This window comes from Mustelus asterias, chromosome 30 (assembly GCF_964213995.1).
Source record: "Mustelus asterias chromosome 30, sMusAst1.hap1.1, whole genome shotgun sequence".
NCBI lineage: Eukaryota > Metazoa > Chordata > Chondrichthyes > Carcharhiniformes > Triakidae > Mustelus > Mustelus asterias.
In genome coordinates this window covers 19,850,653-19,873,845 of record NC_135830.1, presented here as the reverse complement: position 1 = coordinate 19,873,845, position 23,193 = coordinate 19,850,653, and the positions used below count along the sequence as shown (strand labels likewise).

Below are 23,193 nucleotides of genomic sequence, written 5' to 3'. Positions count from 1 at the left end.
GGGCTCCTGTCTATTGTCCCCCCGCTCAGGGCCCCTGTCTATTGTCCCCGCTCAGGGCCCCTGTCTATTGTCCCCCCGCTCAGGGCTCCTGTCTATTGTCCCCGCTCAGGGCTCCTGTCTATTGTCCCCCCGCTCAGGGCCCCTGTCTATTGTCCTCCCGCTCAGGGCTCCTGTCTATTGTCCCCCCGCTCAGGGCTCCTGTCTATTGTCCCCCCGCTCAGGGCTCCTGTCTATTGTCCCCGCTCGCGGCCCCTGTCTATTGTCCCCCCGCTCAGGGCTCCTGTCTATTGTCCCCCCGCTCAGGGCCCCTGTCTATTGTCCCCCCGCTCAGGGCCCCTGTCTATTGTCCCCCCGCTCAGGGCCCCTGTCTATTGTCCCCCCGCTCAGGGCTCCTGTCTATTGTCCCCCCGCTCAGGGCTCCTGTCTATTGTCCCCGCTCAGGGCTCCTGTCTATTGTCCCCCCGCTCAGGGCCCCTGTCTATTATCCTCCCGCTCAGGGCTCCTGTCTATTGTCCCCCCGCTCAGGGCCCCTGTCTATTGTCCCCCCGCTCAAGGCTCCTGTCTATTGTCCCCCCGCTCAGGGCCCCTGTCTATTGTCCCCCCGCTCAGGGCTCCTGTCTATTGTCCCCGCTCAGGGCTCCTGTCTATTGTCCCCCCGCTCAGGGCCCCTGTCTATTGTCCCCCCGCTCAGGGCTCCTGTCTATTGTCCCCCCGCTCAGGGCTCCTGTCTATTGTCCCCCCGCTCAGGGCTCCTGTCTATTGTCCCCGCTCGCGGCCCCTGGCTATTGTCCTCCCGCTCAGGGCCCCTGTCTATTGTCCCCCCGCTCAGGGCTCCTGTCTATTGTCCTCCCGCTCAGGGCTCCTGCCTATTGTCCCCGCTCGCGGCCCCTGTCTATTGTCCCCCCGCTCAGGGCTCCTGTCTATTGTCCTCCCGCTCAGGGCTCCTGTCTATTGTCCCCCCGCTCAGGGCTCCTGTCTATTGTCCCCCCGCTCAGGGCCCCTGTCTATTGTCCCCCCGCTCAGGGCTCCTGTCTATTGTCCCCCCGCTCAGGGCCCCTGTCTATTGTCCCCCCGCTCAGGGCCCCTGTCTATTGTCCCCACGCTCAGGGCTCCTGTCTATTGTCCCCCCGCTCAGGGCCCCTGTATATTGTCCCCACGCTCAGGGCTCCTGTCTATTGTCCCCCCGCTCAGGGCTCCTGTCTATTGTCCTCCCGCTCAGGGCCCCTGTCTATTGTCCCCCCGCTCATGGCCCCTGTCTATTGTCCCCCCGCTCAGGGCTCCTGTCTATTGTCCCCCCGCTCAGGGCCCCTGTCTATTGTCCCCCCGCTCAGGGCTCCTGTCTATTGTCCCCCCGCTCAGGGCTCCTGTCTATTGTCCTCCCGCTCAGGGCCCCTGTCTATTGTCCCCCCGCTCAGGGCTCCTGTCTATTGTCCTCCCGCTCAGGGCTCCTGTCTATTGTCGCCCCGCTCAGGGCCCCTGTCTATTGTCCCCCCGCTCAGGGCTCCTGTCTATTGACCCCCCGCTCAGGGCCCCTGTCTATTGTCCCCGCTCAGGGCCCCTGTCCATTTTCCCCCCGCTCAGGGCTCCTGTCTATTGTCCCCCCGCTCAGGGCTCCTGTCTATTGTCCCCCCGCTCAGGGCTCCTGTCTATTGTCCCCCCGCTCAGGGCTCCTGTCTATTGTCCCCCCGCTCAGGGCCCCTGTCTATTGTCCCCCCGCTCAGGGCCCCTGTCTATTGTCCCCCCGCTCAGGGCCCCTGTCTATTGTCCCCCCGCTCAGGGCTCCTGTCTATTGTCCCCCCGCTCAGGGCTCCTGTCTATTGTCCCCGCTCAGGGCCCCTGTCTATTATCCTCCCGCTCAGGGCTCCTGTCTATTGTCCCCCCGCTCAGGGCTCCTGTCTATTGTCCCCGCTCAGGGCTCCTGTCTATTGTCCCCCCGCTCAGGGCTCCTGTCTATTGTCCCCCCTCTCAGGGCTCCTGTCTATTGTCCCCGCTCAGGGCTCCTGTCTATTGTCCCCCCGCTCAGGGCTCCTGTCTATTGTCCCCCCGCTCGCGGCCCCTGTCTATTGTCCCCCCGCTCAGGGCTCCTGTCTATTGTCCCCGCTCGCGGCCCCTGTCTATTGTGCCCCCGCTCAGGCCTCCTGTCTATTGTCCCCGCTCAGGGCCCCTGTCTATTGTCCCCCCGCTCAGGGTCCCTGTCTATTGTCCCCCCGCTCGCGGCCCCTGTCTATTGTCCCCCCGCTCAGGGCTCCTGTCTATTGTCCCCGCTCGCGGCCCCTGTCTATTGTCCCCCCGCTCAGGCCTCCTGTCTATTGTCCCCCCGCTCAGGCCTCCTGTCTATTGTCCCCGCTCAGGGCCCCTGTCTATTGTCCCCCCGCTCGCGGCCCCTGTCTATTGTGCCCCCGCTCAGGCCTCCTGTCTATTGTCCCCGCTCAGGGCCCCTGTCTATTGTCCCCCCGCTCAGGGTCCCTGTCTATTGTCCCCCCGCTCGCGGCCCCTGTCTATTGTCCCCCCGCTCAGGGCTCCTGTCTATTGTCCCCGCTCAGGGCCCCTGTCTATTGTCCCCCCGCTCAGGGCTCCTGTCTATTGTCCCCGCTCAGGCCTCCTGTCTATTGTCCCCCCGCTCAGGCCTCCTGTCTATTGTCCCCGCTCAGGGCCCCTGTCTATTGTCCCCCCGCTCAGGGTCCCTGTCTATTGTCCCCCCGCTCAGGGCTCCTGTCTATTGTCCCCCCGCTCAGGGCCCCTGTCTATTGTCCCCCCGCTCAGGGCTCCTGTCTATTGTCCCCGCTCAGGCCTCCTGTCTATTGTCCCCCCGCTCAGGCCTCCTGTCTATTGTCCCCGCTCAGGGCCCCTGTCTATTGTCCCCCCGCTCAGGGCTCCTGTCTATTGTCCCCCCGCTCAGGGCTCCTGTCTATTGTCCCCCCGCTCAGGGCCCCTGTCTATTGTCCCCGCTCAGGGCTCCTGTCTATTGTCCCCCCGCTCAGGGCTCCTGTCTATTGTCCCCCCGCTCAGGCCTCCTGTCTATTGTCCCCCCGCTCAGGGCTCCTGTCTATTGTCCCCCCGCTCAGGCCTCCTGTCTATTGTCCCCCCGCTCAGGGCTCCTGTTTATTGTCCCCGCTCAGGGCTCCTGTCTATTGTCCCCGCTCAGGGCTCCTGTCTATTGTCCCCCAGCTCAGGGCCCCTGTCTATTGTCCCCGCTCAGGGCTCCTGTCTATTGTCCCCCCGCTCAGGGCTCCTGTCTATTGTCCCCCCGCTCAGGGCCCCTGTCTATTGTCCCCGCTCAGGGCCCCTGTCTATTGTCCCCCCGCTCAGGGCTCCTGTCTATTGTCCCCCCGCTCAGGGCTCCTGTCTATTGTCCCCCCGCTCAGGGCTCCTGTCTATTGTCCCCCCGCTCAGGGTCCCTGTCTATTGTCCCCCCGCTCAGGGCCCCTGTCTATTGTCCCCCCGCTCAGGGCCCCTGTCTATTGTCCCCCCGCTCAGGGCTCCTGTCTATTGTCCCCCCGCTCAGGGCTCCTGTCTATTGACCCGCTCAGGGCTCCTGTCTATTGTCCCCCCGCTCAGGGCTCCTGTCTATTGTCCACCCGCTCAGGGCTCCTGTCTATTGTCCCCCCGCTCAGGGCTCCTGTCTATTGTCCCCCCGCTCAGGGCTCCTGTCTATTGTCCCCCCGCTCAGGGCCCCTGTCTATTGTCCCCCCGCTCAGGGCTCCTGTCTATTGTCCCCCCGCTCAGGGCTCCTGTCTATTGTCCCCCCGCTCGCGGCTCCTGTCTATTGTCCCCCCGCTCAAGGCCCCTGTCTATTGTCCCCCCGCTCAGGGCTCCTGTCTATTGTCCTCACGCTCGCGGCTCCTGTCTATTGTCCCCCCGCTCGCGGCTCCTGTCTATGGTCCCCCCGCTCAAGGCCCCTGTCTATTGTCCCCCCGCTCATGGGCCCTGTCTATTGTCCCCGCTCGCGGCCCCTGTCTATTGTCCCCGCTCAGGGCCCCTGTCTATTGTCCCCCCGCTCAGGGCCCCTGTCTATTGTCCCCGCTCAGGGCTCCTGTCTATTGTCCCCCCGCTCAGGGCTCCTGTCTATTGTCCCCCCGCTCAGGGCCCCTGTCAATTGTCCCCCCGCTCAGGGCCCCTGTCTATTGTCCCCCCGCTCAGGGCCCCTGTCTATTGTCCTCCCGCACAGGGCCCCTGTCTATTGTCCCCCCGCTCAGGGCCCCTGTCTATTGTCCCCCCGCTCAGGGCTCCTGTCTATTGTCGCCCCGCTCAGGGCTCCTGTCTATTGTCCCCGCTCAGGGCCCCTGTCTATTGTCCTCCCGCTCAGGGCTCCTGTCTATTGTCCCCCCGCTCAGGGCTCCTGTCTATTGTCCCCCCGCTCAGGGCCCCTGTCTATTGTCCCCCCGCTCAGGGCCCCTGTCTATTGTCCCCCCGCTCGCGGCTCCTGTCTATTGTCCCCCCGCTCAGGGCCCCTGTCCATTGTCCCCCCGCTCAGGGCCCCTGTCTATTGTCCCCCCGCTCAGGGCCCCTGTCTATTGTCCCCCCGCTCAGGGCCCCTGTCTATTGTCCCCCCGCTCAGGGCCCCTGTCTATTGTCCCCCCGCTCAGGGCTCCTGTCTATTGTCCTCCCGCTCAGGGCTCCTGTCTATTGTCCTCCCGCTCAGGGCTCCTGTCTATTGACCCCCCGCTCAGGGCCCCTGTCTATTGTCCCCGCTCAGGGCTCCTGTCTATTGTCCCCCCGCTCAGGGCCCCTGTCTATTGTCCCCGCTCAGGGTCCCTGTCTATTGTCCCCCCGCTCAGGGCTCCTGTCTATTGTCCCCCCGCTCAGGGCTCCTGTCTATTGTCCCCGCTCAGGGCTCCTGTCTATTGTCCCCCCGCTCAGGGCCCCTGTCTATTGTCCTCCCGCTCAGGGCTCCTGTCTATTGTCCCCCCGCTCAGGGCTCCTGTCTATTGTCCCCCCGCTCAGGGCTCCTGTCTATTGTCCCCGCTCGCGGCCCCTGTCTATTGTCCCCCCGCTCAGGGCTCCTGTCTATTGTCCCCCCGCTCAGGGCCCCTGTCTATTGTCCCCCCGCTCAGGGCCCCTGTCTATTGTCCCCCCGCTCAGGGCCCCTGTCTATTGTCCCCCCGCTCAGGGCTCCTGTCTATTGTCCCCCCGCTCAGGGCTCCTGTCTATTGTCCCCGCTCAGGGCTCCTGTCTATTGTCCCCCCGCTCAGGGCCCCTGTCTATTATCCTCCCGCTCAGGGCTCCTGTCTATTGTCCCCCCGCTCAGGGCCCCTGTCTATTGTCCCCCCGCTCAGGGCTCCTGTCTATTGTCCCCCCGCTCAGGGCCCCTGTCTATTGTCCCCCCGCTCAGGGCTCCTGTCTATTGTCCCCGCTCAGGGCTCCTGTCTATTGTCCCCCCGCTCAGGGCCCCTGTCTATTGTCCCCCCGCTCAGGGCTCCTGTCTATTGTCCCCCCGCTCAGGGCTCCTGTCTATTGTCCCCGCTCGCGGCCCCTGTCTATTGTCCTCCCGCTCAGGGCTCCTGTCTATTGTCCCCCCGCTCAGGACCCCTGTCTATTGTCCCCGCTCAGGGCCCCTGTCTATTGTCCCCCCGCTCAGGGCTCCTGTCTATTGTCCCCCCGCTCAGGGCCCCTGTCTATAGTCCCCCCGCTCAGGGCTCCTGTCTATTGTCCCCCCGCTCAGGGCTCCTGTCTATTGTCCCCGCTCGCGGCCCCTGTCTATTGTCCTCCCGCTCAGGGCCCCTGTCTATTGTCCCCCCGCTCAGGGCTCCTGTCTATTGTCCTCCCGCTCAGGGCTCCTGTCTATTGTCCCCGCTCGCGGCCCCTGTCTATTGTCCCCCCGCTCAGGGCTCCTGTCTATTGTCCTCCCGCTCAGGGCTCCTGTCTATTGTCCCCCCGCTCAGGGCTCCTGTCTATTGTCCCCCCGCTCAGGGCCCCTGTCTATTGTCCCCCCGCTCAGGGCTCCTGTCTATTGTCCCCCCGCTCAGGGCCCCTGTCTATTGTCCCCCCGCTCAGGGCCCCTGTCTATTGTCCCCACGCTCAGGGCTCCTGTCTATTGTCCCCCCGCTCAGGGCCCCTGTATATTGTCCCCACGCTCAGGGCTCCTGTCTATTGTCCCCCCGCTCAGGGCTCCTGTCTATTGTCCTCCCGCTCAGGGCCCCTGTCTATTGTCCCCCCGCTCAGGGCCCCTGTCTATTGTCCCCCCGCTCAGGGCCCCTGTCTATTGTCCCCCCGCTCAGGGCTCCTGTCTATTGTCCCCCCGCTCAGGGCTCCTGTCTATTGTCCTCCCGCTCAGGGCCCCTGTCTATTGTCCCCCCGCTCAGGGCTTCTGTCTATTGTCCTCCCGCTCAGGGCTCCTGTCTATTGTCGCCCCGGTCAGGGCCCCTGTCTATTGTCCCCCCGCTCAGGGCTCCTGTCTATTGACCCCCCGCTCAGGGCCCCTGTCTATTGTCCCCGCTCAGGGCCCCTGTCCATTGTCCCCCCGCTCAGGGCTCCTGTCTATTGTCCCCCCGCTCAGGGCCCCTGTCTATTGTCCCCCCGCTCAGGGCTCCTGTCTATTGTCCCCCCGCTCAGGGCCCCTGTCTATTGTCCCCCCGCTCAGGGCCCCTGTCTATTGTCCCCCCGCTCAGGGCTCCTGTCTATTGTCCCCCCGCTCAGGGCTCCTGTCTATTGTCCCCGCTCAGGGCCCCTGTCTATTATCCTCCCGCTCAGGGCTCCTGTCTATTGTCCCCCCGCTCAGGGCCCCTGTCTATTGTCCCCCCGCTCAGGGCCCCTGTCTATTGTCCCCCCGCTCAGGGCCCCTGTCTATTGTCCCCCCGCTCAGGGCCCCTGTCTATTATCCTCCCGCTCAGGGCTCCTGTCTATTGTCCCCCCGCTCAGGGCTCCTGTCTATTGTCCCCGCTCAGGGCTCCTGTCTATTGTCCCCCCGCTCAGGGCTCCTGTCTATTGTCCCCCCGCTCAGGGCCCCTGTCTATTGTCCCCCCGCTCAGGGCTCCTGTCTATTGTCCCCCCCGCTCAGGGCTCCTGTCTATTGTCCCCCCGCTCGCGGCCCCTGTCTATTGTCCCCCCGCTCAGGGCTCCTGTCTATTGTCCCCGCTCGCGGCCCCTGTCTATTGTGCCCCCGCTCAGGTCTCCTGTCTATTGTCCCCCCGCTCAGGACCCCTGTCTATTGTCCCCCCGCTCAGGGCCCCTGTCTATTGTCCCCCCGCTCAGGGTCCCTGTCTATTGTCCCCCCGCTCAGGGCCCCTGTCTATTGTCCCCCCGCTCAGGCCTCCTGTCTATTGTCCCCCCGCTCAGGCCTCCTGTCTATTGTCCCCCCGCTCAGGGCTCCTGTCTATTGTCCCCCCGCTCAGGGCCCCTGTCTATTGTCCCCGCTCAGGGCTCCTGTCAATTGTCCCCCCGCTCAGGGCTCCTGTCTATTGTCCCCCCGCTCAGGCCTCCTGTCTATTGTCCCCCCGCTCAGGGCTCCTGTCTATTGTCCCCCCGCTCAGGGCCCCTGTCTATTGTCCCCCCGCTCAGGGTCCCTGTCTATTGTCCCCCCGCTCAGGGCTCCTGTCTATTGTCCTCACGCTCGCGGCTCCTGTCTATTGTCCCCCTGCTCAGGGCCCCTGTCTATTGTCCCCCCGCTCAGGGCCCCTGTCTATTGTCCCCCCGCTCAGGGCCCCTGTCTATTGTCCCCCCGCTCAGGCCTCCTGTCTATTGTCCCCCCGCTCAGGGCTCCTGTCTATTGTCCCCCCGCTCAGGGCTCCTGTCTATTGACCCGCTCAGGGCTCCTGTCTATTGTCCCCCCGCTCAGGGCTCCTGTCTATTGTCCACCCGCTCAGGGCTCCTGTCTATTGTCCCCCCGCTCAGGGCTCCTGTCTATTGTCCCCCCGCTCAGGGCTCCTGTCTATTGTCCCCCCGCTCAGGGCCCCTGTCTATTGTCCCCCCGCTCAGGGCTCCTGTCTATTGTCCCCCCGCTCAGGGCTCCTGTCTATTGTCCCCCCGCTCGCGGCTCCTGTCTATTGTCCCCCCGCTCAAGGCCCCTGTCTATTGTCCCCCCGCTCAGGGCTCCTGTCTATTGTCCTCACGCTCGCGGCTCCTGTCTATTGTCCCCCCGCTCGCGGCTCCTGTCTATGGTCCCCCCGCTCAAGGCCCCTGTCTATTGTCCCCCCGCTCATGGGCCCTGTCTATTGTCCCCGCTCGCGGCCCCTGTCTATTGTCCCCGCTCAGGGCCCCTGTCTATTGTCCCCCCGCTCAGGGCCCCTGTCTATTGTCCCCGCTCAGGGCTCCTGTCTATTGTCCCCCCGCTCAGGGCTCCTGTCTATTGTCCCCCCGCTCAGGGCCCCTGTCAATTGTCCCCCCGCTCAGGGCCCCTGTCTATTGTCCCCCCGCTCAGGGCCCCTGTCTATTGTCCTCCCGCACAGGGCCCCTGTCTATTGTCCCCCCGCTCAGGGCCCCTGTCTATTGTCCCCCCGCTCAGGGCTCCTGTCTATTGTCGCCCCGCTCAGGGCTCCTGTCTATTGTCCCCGCTCAGGGCCCCTGTCTATTGTCCTCCCGCTCAGGGCTCCTGTCTATTGTCCCCCCGCTCAGGGCTCCTGTCTATTGTCCCCCCGCTCAGGGCCCCTGTCTATTGTCCCCCCGCTCAGGGCCCCTGTCTATTGTCCCCCCGCTCGCGGCTCCTGTCTATTGTCCCCCCGCTCAGGGCCCCTGTCCATTGTCCCCCCGCTCAGGGCCCCTGTCTATTGTCCCCCCGCTCAGGGCCCCTGTCTATTGTCCCCCCGCTCAGGGCCCCTGTCTATTGTCCCCCCGCTCAGGGCCCCTGTCTATTGTCCCCCCGCTCAGGGCTCCTGTCTATTGTCCTCCCGCTCAGGGCTCCTGTCTATTGTCCTCCCGCTCAGGGCTCCTGTCTATTGACCCCCCGCTCAGGGCCCCTGTCTATTGTCCCCGCTCAGGGCTCCTGTCTATTGTCCCCCCGCTCAGGGCCCCTGTCTATTGTCCCCGCTCAGGGTCCCTGTCTATTGTCCCCCCGCTCAGGGCTCCTGTCTATTGTCCCCCCGCTCAGGGCTCCTGTCTATTGTCCCCGCTCAGGGCTCCTGTCTATTGTCCCCCCGCTCAGGGCCCCTGTCTATTGTCCTCCCGCTCAGGGCTCCTGTCTATTGTCCCCCCGCTCAGGGCTCCTGTCTATTGTCCCCCCGCTCAGGGCTCCTGTCTATTGTCCCCGCTCGCGGCCCCTGTCTATTGTCCCCCCGCTCAGGGCTCCTGTCTATTGTCCCCCCGCTCAGGGCCCCTGTCTATTGTCCCCCCGCTCAGGGCCCCTGTCTATTGTCCCCCCGCTCAGGGCCCCTGTCTATTGTCCCCCCGCTCAGGGCTCCTGTCTATTGTCCCCCCGCTCAGGGCTCCTGTCTATTGTCCCCGCTCAGGGCTCCTGTCTATTGTCCCCCCGCTCAGGGCCCCTGTCTATTATCCTCCCGCTCAGGGCTCCTGTCTATTGTCCCCCCGCTCAGGGCCCCTGTCTATTGTCCCCCCGCTCAGGGCTCCTGTCTATTGTCCCCCCGCTCAGGGCCCCTGTCTATTGTCCCCCCGCTCAGGGCTCCTGTCTATTGTCCCCGCTCAGGGCTCCTGTCTATTGTCCCCCCGCTCAGGGCCCCTGTCTATTGTCCCCCCGCTCAGGGCTCCTGTCTATTGTCCCCCCGCTCAGGGCTCCTGTCTATTGTCCCCGCTCGCGGCCCCTGTCTATTGTCCTCCCGCTCAGGGCTCCTGTCTATTGTCCCCCCGCTCAGGACCCCTGTCTATTGTCCCCGCTCAGGGCCCCTGTCTATTGTCCCCCCGCTCAGGGCTCCTGTCTATTGTCCCCCCGCTCAGGGCCCCTGTCTATAGTCCCCCCGCTCAGGGCTCCTGTCTATTGTCCCCCCGCTCAGGGCTCCTGTCTATTGTCCCCGCTCGCGGCCCCTGTCTATTGTCCTCCCGCTCAGGGCCCCTGTCTATTGTCCCCCCGCTCAGGGCTCCTGTCTATTGTCCTCCCGCTCAGGGCTCCTGTCTATTGTCCCCGCTCGCGGCCCCTGTCTATTGTCCCCCCGCTCAGGGCTCCTGTCTATTGTCCTCCCGCTCAGGGCTCCTGTCTATTGTCCCCCCGCTCAGGGCTCCTGTCTATTGTCCCCCCGCTCAGGGCCCCTGTCTATTGTCCCCCCGCTCAGGGCTCCTGTCTATTGTCCCCCCGCTCAGGGCCCCTGTCTATTGTCCCCCCGCTCAGGGCCCCTGTCTATTGTCCCCACGCTCAGGGCTCCTGTCTATTGTCCCCCCGCTCAGGGCCCCTGTATATTGTCCCCACGCTCAGGGCTCCTGTCTATTGTCCCCCCGCTCAGGGCTCCTGTCTATTGTCCTCCCGCTCAGGGCCCCTGTCTATTGTCCCCCCGCTCAGGGCCCCTGTCTATTGTCCCCCCGCTCAGGGCCCCTGTCTATTGTCCCCCCGCTCAGGGCTCCTGTCTATTGTCCCCCCGCTCAGGGCTCCTGTCTATTGTCCTCCCGCTCAGGGCCCCTGTCTATTGTCCCCCCGCTCAGGGCTTCTGTCTATTGTCCTCCCGCTCAGGGCTCCTGTCTATTGTCGCCCCGCTCAGGGCCCCTGTCTATTGTCCCCCCGCTCAGGGCTCCTGTCTATTGACCCCCCGCTCAGGGCCCCTGTCTATTGTCCCCGCTCAGGGCCCCTGTCCATTGTCCCCCCGCTCAGGGCTCCTGTCTATTGTCCCCCCGCTCAGGGCCCCTGTCTATTGTCCCCCCGCTCAGGGCTCCTGTCTATTGTCCCCCCGCTCAGGGCCCCTGTCTATTGTCCCCCCGCTCAGGGCCCCTGTCTATTGTCCCCCCGCTCAGGGCTCCTGTCTATTGTCCCCCCGCTCAGGGCTCCTGTCTATTGTCCCCGCTCAGGGCCCCTGTCTATTATCCTCCCGCTCAGGGCTCCTGTCTATTGTCCCCCCGCTCAGGGCCCCTGTCTATTGTCCCCCCGCTCAGGGCCCCTGTCTATTGTCCCCCCGCTCAGGGCCCCTGTCTATTGTCCCCCCGCTCAGGGCCCCTGTCTATTATCCTCCCGCTCAGGGCTCCTGTCTATTGTCCCCCCGCTCAGGGCTCCTGTCTATTGTCCCCGCTCAGGGCTCCTGTCTATTGTCCCCCCGCTCAGGGCTCCTGTCTATTGTCCCCCCGCTCAGGGCCCCTGTCTATTGTCCCCCCGCTCAGGGCTCCTGTCTATTGTCCCCCCCGCTCAGGGCTCCTGTCTATTGTCCCCCCGCTCGCGGCCCCTGTCTATTGTCCCCCCGCTCAGGGCTCCTGTCTATTGTCCCCGCTCGCGGCCCCTGTCTATTGTGCCCCCGCTCAGGTCTCCTGTCTATTGTCCCCCCGCTCAGGACCCCTGTCTATTGTCCCCCCGCTCAGGGCCCCTGTCTATTGTCCCCCCGCTCAGGGTCCCTGTCTATTGTCCCCCCGCTCAGGGCCCCTGTCTATTGTCCCCCCGCTCAGGCCTCCTGTCTATTGTCCCCCCGCTCAGGCCTCCTGTCTATTGTCCCCCCGCTCAGGGCTCCTGTCTATTGTCCCCCCGCTCAGGGCCCCTGTCTATTGTCCCCGCTCAGGGCTCCTGTCAATTGTCCCCCCGCTCAGGGCTCCTGTCTATTGTCCCCCCGCTCAGGCCTCCTGTCTATTGTCCCCCCGCTCAGGGCTCCTGTCTATTGTCCCCCCGCTCAGGGCCCCTGTCTATTGTCCCCCCGCTCAGGGTCCCTGTCTATTGTCCCCCCGCTCAGGGCTCCTGTCTATTGTCCTCACGCTCGCGGCTCCTGTCTATTGTCCCCCTGCTCAGGGCCCCTGTCTATTGTCCCCCCGCTCAGGGCCCCTGTCTATTGTCCCCCCGCTCAGGGCCCCTGTCTATTGTCCCCCCGCTCAGGCCTCCTGTCTATTGTCCCCCCGCTCAGGGCCCCTGTCTATTGTCCCCCCGCTCAGGGCTCCTGTCTATTGTCCCCGCTCGCGGCCCCTGTCTATTGTCCTCCCGCTCAGGGCCCCTGTCTATTGTCCCCCCGCTCAGGGCTCCTGTCTATTGTCCCCCCGCTCAGGGCTCCTGTCTATTGTCCCCGCTCGCGGCCCCTGTCTATTGTCCCCCCGCTCAGGGCTCCTGTCTATTGTCCCCCCGCTCAGGGCTCCTGTCTATTGTCCTCCCGCTCAGGGCTCCTGTCTATTGTCCCCCCGCTCAGGGCCCCTGTCTATTGTCCCCCCGCTCGGCTCCTGTCTATTGTCCTCCCGCTCAGGGCTCCTGTCTATTGTCCCCCCGCTCAGGGCCCCTGTCTATTGTCCCCGCTCAGGGCCCCTGTCTATTGTCCCCCCGCTCAGGGCCCCTGTCTATTTTCCCCCCGCTCAGGGCCCCTGTCTATTGTCCCCCCGCTCAGGGCTCCTGTCTATTGTCCCCCCGCTCAGGGCTCCTGTCTATTGTCCCCCCGCTCAGGGCTCCTGTCTATTGTCCCCCCGCTCAGGGCCGCTGTCTATTGTCCCCCCGCTCAGGGCCCCTGTCTATTGTCCCCGCTCAGGGCCCCTGTCTATTGTCCCCCCCGCTCGCGGCCCCTGTCTATTGTCCCCCCGCTCAGGGCCCCTGTCTATTGTTCCCCCGCCCGCGGCCCCTGTCTATTGTCCCCCCGCTCAGGGCTCCTGTCTATTGTCCCCGCTCAGGGCCCCTGTCTATTGTCCCCCCGCTCGCGGCCCCTGTCTATTGTCCCCCCGCTCAGGGCCCCTGTCTATTGTCCCCCCGCTCAGGGCCCCTGTCTATTGTCCCCGCTCAGGGCCCCTGTCTATTGTCCCCCCGCTCGCGGCCCCTGTCTATTGTCCCCGCTCAGGGCCCCTGTCTATTGTCCCCCCGCTCAGGGCCCCTGTCTATTGTCCCCCCGCTCAGGGCCCCTGTCTATTGTCCCCCCGCTCAGGGCTCCTGTCTATTGTCCCCCCGCTCAGGGCCCCTGTCTATTGTCCCCCCGCTCAGGGCTCCTGTCTATTGTCCCCGCTCAGGGCCCCTGTCTATTGTCCCCCCGCTCGCGGCCCCTGTCTATTGTCCCCCCGCTCAGGGCTCCTGTCTATTGTCCCCCCGCTCAGGGCTCCTGTCTATTGTCCCCGCTCAGGGCCCCTGTCTATTGTCCCCCCGCTCGCGGCCCCTGTCTATTGTCCCCCCGCTCAGGGCTCCTGTCTATTGTCCCCCCGCTCAGGGCTCCTGTCTATTGTCCCCCCGCTCAGGGCTCCTGTCTATTGTCCCCGCTCAGGGCCCCTGTCTATTGTCCCCCCGCTCAGGGCTCCTGTCTATTGTCCCCGCTCAGGGCTCCTGTCTATTGTCCTCCCGGTCAGGGCTCCTGTCTATTGCTCCCGGTCAGGGCTCCTGTCTATTGTCCCCCCGCTCAGGGCTCCTGTCTATTGTCCCCCCGCTCAGGGCCCCTGTCTATTGTCCCCGCTCAGGGCCCCTGTCTATTGTCCCCCCGCTCAGGGCTCCTGTCTATTGTCCCCGCTCAGGGCCCCTGTCTATTGTCCCCCCGCTCAGGGCTCCTGTCTATTGTCCCCCCGCTCAGGGCTCCTGTCTATTGTCCCCGCTCAGGGCTCCTGTCTATTGTCCCCGCTCAGGGCCCCTGTCTATTGTCCCCCCGCTCAGGGCCCCTGTCTATTGTCCCCCCGCTCAGGGCTCCTGTCTATTGTCCCCCCGCTCAGGGCTCCTGTCTATTGTTCCCGCTCAGGGCTCCTGTCTATTGTCCCCCCGCTCAGGGCTCCTGTCTATTGTCCCCCCGCTCAGGGCTCCTGTCTATTGTCCCCCCGCTCAGGGCTCCTGTCTATTGTCCCCGCTCAGGGCCCCTGTCTATTGTTCCCGCTCTCACTGCGCCTGCGCCGAGCCCGGAGCCGCACCGCGCATGGTTGCGAAATGGCGGTGGAGAAACGGCTGTGCTTCGGATGCACGAGCGGTCGGAGGGTCGCGCGGCGCGGCTGGTGCGATGGATCTGACGGATGGACGGGGAAGGTTCCCAAATTCATTGTGTCAAGGGAGAACCCTTAAAAAAAAAGCTACCTTTCCCCCCCCATCCATACCCCGCCTTCGGTTTGCACCAGTCCCAATGTGGGGTTAGAGGTAACGGCCGCCATCTTTTTGGGGGGCAAGGTGCAGAAGAGCGCATGTGTAGCCGGCCCCCTTTATGGGCTATTACGAATGGGTGCGCGTGTGGCGGCCATCTTTGTAGGGGGCAAAGTTGTCAATGAGTGGGAGGGGCTGATCCCTATTGTTCAGAATGGAGACAACTTGTCCATCAACCTTCATCAACCCTCTGAGTCCCAATGTCTTATTGATATGGACAGTAAGAAGTCTCACAGCACCAGGTTAAAGTCCAACAGGTTTATTCGGTAGCACAAGCCACAAGCTTTCGGAGCGCTGCTCCTTCATCAGGTGAGTGGGAGTTCTGTTCACAAACAGGGCATATAAAGACACAAACTCAATTTACAAAATAATGGTTGGAATGCGAGTCTTTACAGGTAATCAAGTCTTAAAGGTACTGACAATGTGATTTGAGAGAGCGTTAAGCACAGGTTAAAGAGATGTGTCTTGTCTCCAGCCAGGACAGTTAGTGAGATTTTGCAAGCCCAGGCAAGTCGTGGGGGGTTACGGATAGTGTGACATGAACCCAAGATCCCGGTTGAGGCCGTCCTCATGTGTGCGGAACTTGGCTATCAGTTTCTGCTCGGCGATTCTGCATTGCTCGTGTGTCGTGAAGGCCGCCCTGGAGAACGCTTACCCGAAGATCAGAGGCTGAATGCCCGTGACTGCTGAAGTGCTCCCCAACAGGAAGAGAACACTCCTGCCTGGTGATTGTCGAGCGGTGTTCATTCATCCGTTGTCATAGCGTCTGCATGGTCTCCCCAATGTACCATGCCTCGGGACATCCTTTCCTGCAGTGTATCAGGGAGACAACGTTGGCCGAGTTGCAAGAGTAGGTACCGTGTACCTGGTGGATGGTGTTCTCACGTGAGATGATGGCATCCGTGTCAATGATCTGGCACGTCTTGCAGAGGTTGCTGTGGCAGGGTTGTGTGGTGTCGTGGTCACTGTTCTCCTGAAGACTGGGTAGTTTGCTGCAGATAATTGTCTGTTTGAGGTTGTGCGGTTGTTTGAAGGCAAGAAGTGGAGGTGTGGGGATGGCATTGGCGAGAAGTTTGTCTTCATCGATGAAGGCTCCGGAGAAGATGTAACTTCTCTGCTCCGAGGAAGTACTGGACGACGAAGGGTACTCTGTCCGCCATGTCCCATGTTTGTCTTCTGAGGAGGTCGGTACGATTTTTCGCTGTGGCGCATCGGAACTGTCGATCGATGTGTCGAGCGCCATATCCTGTTCTTATGAGGGCATCTTTCAGCGTCTGTAGGTGTCCGTTGCGATCCTCCTCATCCGAGCAGATCCTGTGTATTCGGAGGGCTTGTCCCTCGGGGATGGCTTCTTTAATGTGTTTAGGGTGGAAGCTGGAGAAGTGGAGCATCGTGAGGTTATCCGTGGGCTTGCGGTACAGTGAGGTGCTGAGGTGACCGTCCCTGATGGAGGTGCGTGTGTCCAAGAATGCAACCGATTCCGGAGAGTAGTCCATGGTGAGTCTCGGATGTCTCAGCACTCTACACCAACATCCCCCATGATGACGGCATTGCTGCAACGGCCTCAATACTCAACGCCGACAACTGCCAAACTCCAGATGCAATTTTACAACTCATCCGCTTCATTCTGGACCACAATATCTTCACCTTCAACAACCAGTTCTTCATCCAGACACACGGAACGACCATAGGCCCAAATTCGCACCTCAATATGCCAACATCTTCATGCACAGGTTCGAACAAGACCTCTTCACTGCACAGGACCTTCAACTGATGCTATACACTAGATACATCGATGACATTTTCTTCCTTTGGATTCATGGTGAACAATCACTGAAACAACTCTATGATGACATCAACAAGTTCCATCCCACCATCAGACTCACCATGGACTACTCTCCGGAATGGGTTGCATTCTTGGACACACGCATCTCCATCAAGGACGGTCACCTCAGCACCTCACTGTACCGCAAGCCCACGGATAACCTCACGATGCTCCACTTCTCCAGGTTCCACCCTAAACACATTAAAGAAGTTATCCCATACGAACAATCCCTCCGTATACACAGGGTCTGCTCAGATGAGGAGGATCGCAACAGACACCTCCAGACGCTGAAAGATACCCTCATAAGGACAGGATATGGCACTCGACTCACCGATTAACAGTTCCGATGCTGCACCACAGCGGAAAACCGCACCGACCTCCTCAGAAGACAAACACGGGACACAGTGGACAGAGTACCCTTCGTCGTCCAGTACTTCCCCGGGGCGGAGAAGCTACGGCATCTCCTCCGGAGCCTTCAACATGTCATCGATGAAGATGAACATCTCGCCAATGCCATCCCCACACCCCCACTTCTTGCCTTCAAACAACCGCACAACCTCAAACAGACCATTGTCTGCAGCAAACTACCCAGCCTTCAGGAGAACAGTGACCACGACACCACACAACCCTGCCACAGCAACCTCTGCAAGACGTGCCGGATCATCAACACGGATGCCATCATCTCACGTGAGAACATCATCCACCAGGTACACGGTACATACTCTTGCAACTCGGCCAACGTAGTCTCTCTGATACACTGCAGGAAAGGATGTCCCGAGGCATGGTACATTGGGGAAACCATGCAGATGCTATGAAAATGGCACCGCTCGACAATCACCAGGCAGGAGTGTTCTCTTCCTGTTGGGGAAGACTTCAGCAGTCACGGGTCATGAGTCGAGCGCCATATCCTGTCCTTATGAGGGTATCTTTCAGCGTCTGGAGGTGTCTGTTGCGATCCTCCTCATCCGAGCAGATCCTGTGTATACGGAGGGAATGTCCGTATGGGATAACTTCTTTAATGTGTTTAGGGTGGAAGCTGGAGAAGTGGAGCATCGTGAGGTTATCCGTGGGCTTGCGGTACAGTGAGGTGCTGAGGTGACCGTCCTTGATGGAGATGTGTGTGTCCAAGAATGCAACCCATTCCGGAGAGTAGTCCATGGTGAGTCTGATGGTGGGATGGAACTTGTTGATGTCATCATAGAGTTGTTTCAGTGATTGTTCACCATGACTCCAAAGGATCAGCCTCTGGTCTTCGGGTAAGCGTTCTCCAAGGCGGCCTTCACGACACACGACAGCGCAGAGTCGCTGAGCAGAGACTGATAGCCAAGTTCTGCACACATGGGGACGGCCTCAACCGGGATCTTGGGTTCATGTCACACTATCTGTAACCCCCACGAGTTGCCTGAGCTTGCAAAATCTCACTAACTGTCCTGTCTGGAGACAGTACACATCTCTTTAACCTGTGCTTAACACTCTCTCCACTCACATTGTACCTTTAAGATTTGATTACCTCCTGGGTGGGATTGTGGTCGGTGCAGACTCGATGGGCCAAATGGCTTCTTTCTGCACTGTAGGGTTTCTATGATTCTATAACCTGTAAAATCTCGCATTCCAACCATTTTGTAAATTGAGTTTGTGTCTTTATACGCCCTGTTTGTGAACAGAACTCCCACTCACCTGATGAAGGGGCAGCGCTCCGAAAGCTAGTGGCTTGTGCTACCAAGTAAACCTGTTGGACTTTAACCTGGTGCTGTGAGACTTCTTACTGTGTTTACCCCAATCCAACACCGGCATCTCCACATTACTGATATGGCACAGTGGTTAGCACAGCTGCCTCACAGCTCCAGCGACCTGGGTTCGATTCCCGGCTCGGGCCACTGTCTGTGCGGAGTCTGCACGTTCTCCCCATGTCTGTGAGGGTTTCCTCCGGGTGCTCCGGTTTCCTCCCACAGTCCAAAGGTCATGCTGGTTAGGTGCATTGGCCGTGCTAAATTCTCCCTCCGTGTAGCCAAACGGGCATCGGTCGGAGTGTGGCAAATAGGGGATTTTCACAGTAACTTAATTGCAGTGTTAACGTAAGCCTCCTTGTGACAATAATTATTAAACTCCAGAACTTTAAAAAAGAACCAAATTCTGCTCTTCGGATCTCACTTAATCATGGGACATTCTGCCCCCTGTATCCAAACATTTGCGGGTATGATCAGTCGCGAGGAAACTAGAAGCAGGAGGAGGCCATTCGGCCCTTTGAGTCTGCCCTGACGTTCATTTTGATCATGGCTGATCATCAAATTCAATATCCTGATCCCCCCCTCCCCACCATATCCCTGGATCCCTTTACCCCCAAGAGCTAAATTTAATTCTTCCTTGAAATCACAGAACGTTGTGGCCTCGACTACATTCTGTGGTGGTGAATTCCACACATTCACCACCCTCTGGAGAAATTTCTCCCCGCCTCTGAAAGGTTTACCTCTCTCTCCCAATGTCTGACTTCCTCTGTCTGTTATAATGGGTATGTTTTGGCTCTGTTTCATGTTGTTACTTCTGCTGACTTGATTTCCACATTCTGCCTTTGTGTTTTTGTGAGTTCTCTCTCACTCCCTTTTTTTCCTGTTTTAAACCCCAACTTCACAGGCTATTAGAAGGGGAGGGATTGCAGTCAGGAAACTGAAACTGAACGTCACATCAGGATCCGACTGTCACCCGTTTGATCATAACCTGAATATTATGGCATTTTGAACATGGAAGGAAAAAGCACTGTTCACGGTGGGGAGAAACCGTACACGCGCTCCGTGCGTGGACGAGACTTCAACCAATCATCTGACCTGTCGAAACATAAATGTAGTCGCAACGGTGAGCAGCCGTGGAAGTGCCGGGACTGCGGGAAGGGATTCAATTGCCCGTCTGACCTGGAAACCCACCGGCGCAGTCACACCGGGGAGAGGCCGTTCACCTGCCCGGAGTGCGGGAAGGGATTCACTACCTCGTCCCACTTACTGACACACCAGCGAGTCCACACCGGGGAGAGGCCGTTCGCCTGCCCCGAGTGCGGGAAGGGTTTCACCCAGTCCGCCCACCTGCTGACGCACAGGCGCACCCATAGCGGGGAGCGGCCGTTCACCTGCTCCGTTTGTGGGAAGGGCTTCACTGATTCATCCAACCTGCTGACGCACCGGCGATTCCACACCGGGGAGAGGCCGTTCGCCTGCCCCGAGTGCGGGAAGGGGTTCGCCCAGTCCTCCCACGTGCTGAGGCACGAGAGGGTTCACGCGGAGGAGAGGCCCTTTAAGTGCCCGGACTGCGGGAGGTGCTACAAAAGTCCCGGGCAACTGATGTGCCACCGACGTGTCCACACCGGGGAGAGGCCGTTCCGGTGCTCTCGCTGCGGGGCCGGGTTCAAGGAGTCATCGCATCTCGCCGTACACCAGCGCACTCACACTGGAGTGAGGCCGTTCTCATGCACCGTGTGCGGAAAGAGATTCAGTCATGCATGCACCCTGCTGAGACACCAGCAGGTTCACACAGGGGAGAAGCCCTTCGCCTGCACCGAGTGTGGGAAGCGATTTGGTCGACCATCCACCCTGCTGAGACACCAGCGAGTTCACAAGTGACTGCGGTGATTGGATTTTGCTGTTTGACTACAGCAAGGACGGGAACCACATTCACGGCATCTTCTTTAGCTCATGTCAAACTCCAGCCCTGTGATGGTGGTTAACATTCTGGATAAAAATCAAATAAATAAATCAGTTTTGTTTTAATACGGCGTTTCAATGCTTTTTAATATTTATAAGAAATAGGAGCAGGAGTAGGCCATCTAGCCCCTCGAGCCTGCCCCGCCATTCAATAAGATCGTGGCAGATCTGAAGTGGATCAGTTCCACTTACCCGCCTGATCCCCATAACCCCTAATTCCCTTACCGATCAGGAATCCATCTACCGTGATTTAAACACATTCAACGAGGTAGCCTCCACCACTTCAGTGGGCAGAGAATTCCAGAGATTCACCACCCTCTGAGAGGAGAAGTTCCTCCTCAACTCTGTCCTAAACCGACCCCCCTTTATTTTTGAGGCTGTGCCCTCTAGTTCTAGCTCCCTTTCTAAGTGGAACGAATCTCTCCATCTCTACCCTAACCAGCCCCTTCATTATAGAACATAGAACAGTACAGCACAGAACAGGCCCTTCGGCCCACGATGTTGTGCCGAGCTTTGTCTGAAACCCAAATCAAGCTATTTCCTCCCTATCATCCCGAAGTACTCCATGTGCCTATCCAATAGCTTCTTAAATGTTCCTAAAGTTTCTGACTCCACTATCCCTGCAGGCAGTCCATTCCACACCCCAACCACTCTCTGAGTAAAAAACCTACCTCGGACATCCTTCCTATATCTCCCACCATGAACCCTATAGTTATGCCCCCTCGTTACCACTCCATTCACCCGAGGAAATAGTCTTTGAACGTTCACTCTATCCCCCTCATCATCTTATAAACCTCTATCAAGTCTCCTCTCAACCTCCTCCGCTCCAAAGAGAAAAGCCCAAGTTCCCTCAACCTTTCCTCATAAGACCTACCCTCCAAACCAGGCAGCATCCTGGTAAATCTCCTTTGCACTCTTTCCAGTGTCTCCACATCTTTCTTGTAGTGAGGTGACCAGAACGGCACACAATATTCCAAATGTGGTCTCACCAAGGTCCTATACAGTTGCAGCATAACCCCACGGCTCTTAAACTCAAACCCCCTGTTAATGAACGCCAACACACCATGGGCCTTCTTCACGGCTCTATCTACTTGAGTGGCAACCTTCAGAGATCTATGGATATGAATATATATTATTAATTCAATATCTATATTATCTTATAGGTCTCTATAAGATCCCCCCTCAGCCTTCTAAATTCCAACGAGTACAAACCCAATCTGCTCAGTCTCTCCTCATAATTTCTTATCAAGGGAGTCAGGATGGCCGAGCAGTCTAAGGCGCTGCGTTCAGGTCGCAGCCTCCTCTGGAGGCGTGGGGTCAAATCCCACTCCTGACGTTGATTTCGTGGGTTTCCTCTGGGTGCTCCGGTTCCTCCCACAGTCCAAAAGATGTGCGGGTTAGGTCGATTGGCCAAGCTAAATTGCCCCTTAGTGTCCCGGGATGCGTAGATTAGAGGGATTAGCGGGTAAATAGGGTTAGAGAGATTAGCAGGGTAAATATGTCGGGATACGGGGATAGGGCCTGGGTGGGATTGTTGTTGGTGCAGACTCGATGGGCCGAATGGCCTCTTTCTGCACTGTAGGGGTTCTATGGTTCTAAGTTGCTACTTTTTGAAATGCTCTTGCTCTCTTAACAAGCGTGAGGAACTCTTAGAGCTTTTTTTAAACTCATTCCTGGGACATGGGTGTCGCTGGCTGGGCCCAGCATTTATTGCCCATCCCTAGTTGCCCTTCGAGGACAGTTAAGAGTCAACCACATTGCTGTGTGGCCCTGGAGTCACATGTAGGCCAGACCGGGTAAGGACGGTAGATTTCCTTCCCTAAAGGACATTAGCGAACCAGATGGGTTTTTCCGATAATGGTTTCATGGTCATCAGTGATACTTTTTATTGAATTCCAATTCCACCATCTGCCGTGGCGGGATTCGAACCAGAGCATTAACCGAGTTTCTGGATTAATAGTCCAGCCATTATACCACTAGGCCGTCGCCTTTGTCACTAAGATTGAGACAATCTGAGCAGCTGGCTCCCTCTCTTCCACAAGCCCACCTGGGCAAACTGACCTTGGAAGTTCCCCGTTGCCCCCCAGCCCTGAAATCACATCTTTCCCGATTTTCCCCGATGTATCCTCATGCTTCTCAGAGCTCATCTTGTCCATGAGATCCAACTCCTCCCTCGATCCTTTTCCCACTGAACTGCTGATCACTTAACTTGCACTGATGTTCACTGATATTGTTTGTGTGGTTCTCTCAGCTCAGACACCAGGAACAATAGAACATGGAAACTAGGAGTTGTCCACTTGTTCCACTGTGCCTGCTCCACCAATCAATAAGATCATAGCTGATCTGACTGGCCTCAACTTCACTTTCTTGCCTGTCTATGATAACCCTGGATTCCCTTGTAGGTCAAAGGTCTTCTAATTCAGCCATAGAACATAGAACACAGAACTTTACAGTGCAGTACAGGCCCTTCGGCCCTCGATGCTGCGCCGACCTGTGAAACCAATCTAAAGCCCCTCTAATCTACACTATTCCAATATCATCCATATGTTTATCCAATGACCCTTTAAATGCCCTTAATGTTGGCGAGTCCACTACTGCTGCAGACAGGGCATTCCACGTCCTTACTACTCTCTGAGTAAAGAACCTACCTCTGACATCTGTCCTATATCTATCACCCCTCAATTTAAAGCTATGTCCCCTCGTGCTAGCTATCACCATCCGAGGAAAAAGGCTCTCACTGTCCACCCTATCTAATCCTCTGATCATCTTATATGCCTCTATAAAGTCACCTCTTAACCTTCTTCTAACGAAAACAGCCTCAAGTCCCTCAGCCTTTCCTCATAAGACCTTACCACCATACCAGGCAACATCCTGGTAAATCTCCTCTGCACCCTTTCCAATGCTTCCACATCCTTCCTATAATATGGCAACCAGAACTGTACGCAATACTCCAAGTGCGGCCGCACCAGAGTTTTGTACAGCTGCAACATGACCTCCTGGCTCCGAAACTCAATCCCTCGACCAATAAAAGCTAACACTCCGTACGCCTTCTTAACAACCCTATCAACCTGGGTGCCAACTTTCAGGGATCTATGTGCATGGACACCGAGATCTCTCTGTTCATCCACACTACCAAGTATCTTACCATTAGCCCAGTACTCTGCAATCCTGTTACTCCTTCCAAAGTGAATCACCTCACGCTTTTCCGCATTAAACTCCATTTGCCACCTCTCAGCCCAGCACTACAGCTTATCTATGTCCCTCTGTAACCTGCAACATCCCTCCGCACTGTCCACAACTCCACTGACTTTAGTGTCATCCGCAAATTTACTAATCCATCCTTCTACCCCCTCATCCAGGTCATTTATAAAAATGACAAACAGCAGTGGCCCCAAAACAGATCCTTGCGGTACACCACTAGTAACTGAACTCCAGGATGAACATTTCCCATCAACCACCACCCTCTGTCTTCTTACAGCAAGCCAATTCCTGATCCAAACCGCTAAATCACCCTCAATCCCATGACTCCGTATCTTCTGCAATCGATTACCGTGGGGAACCTTATCAAACGCTTTACTGAAATCCATATACACCAC

General features: G+C 59.2%; 1 protein-coding gene and 1 non-coding gene across 4 annotated transcripts in view; both read left to right on the top strand.

The window, feature by feature from the left end:
• LOC144480798 (uncharacterized) overlaps nucleotides 1–19,663 on the top strand; it is a 40,488-nt gene extending 20,825 nt beyond the window's left edge. The window contains exons 1-2 of one of the 3 annotated variants that reach the window (XM_078200400.1): nucleotides 13,849–14,080; nucleotides 18,540–19,663. In XM_078200400.1, the coding sequence (XP_078056526.1) occupies nucleotides 18,647–19,516 (870 nt within the window). In that variant the 5' untranslated portion in view covers nucleotides 13,849–14,080; nucleotides 18,540–18,646 and the 3' untranslated portion in view covers nucleotides 19,517–19,663. Of the gene's footprint in view, nucleotides 1–13,848; nucleotides 14,111–18,539 lie in introns of those variants that run through there. The other 2 variants (XM_078200401.1, XM_078200402.1) reach the window with 2 other exon arrangements.
• Nucleotides 19,664–20,850: 1,187 nt separating this feature from the next.
• Nucleotides 20,851–20,933, top strand: trnal-cag (transfer RNA leucine (anticodon CAG)). The gene has a single exon. It is a non-coding gene; the product is annotated as a tRNA-Leu (tRNA).
• The last annotated feature ends 2,260 nt before the right edge of the window (nucleotides 20,934–23,193 follow it).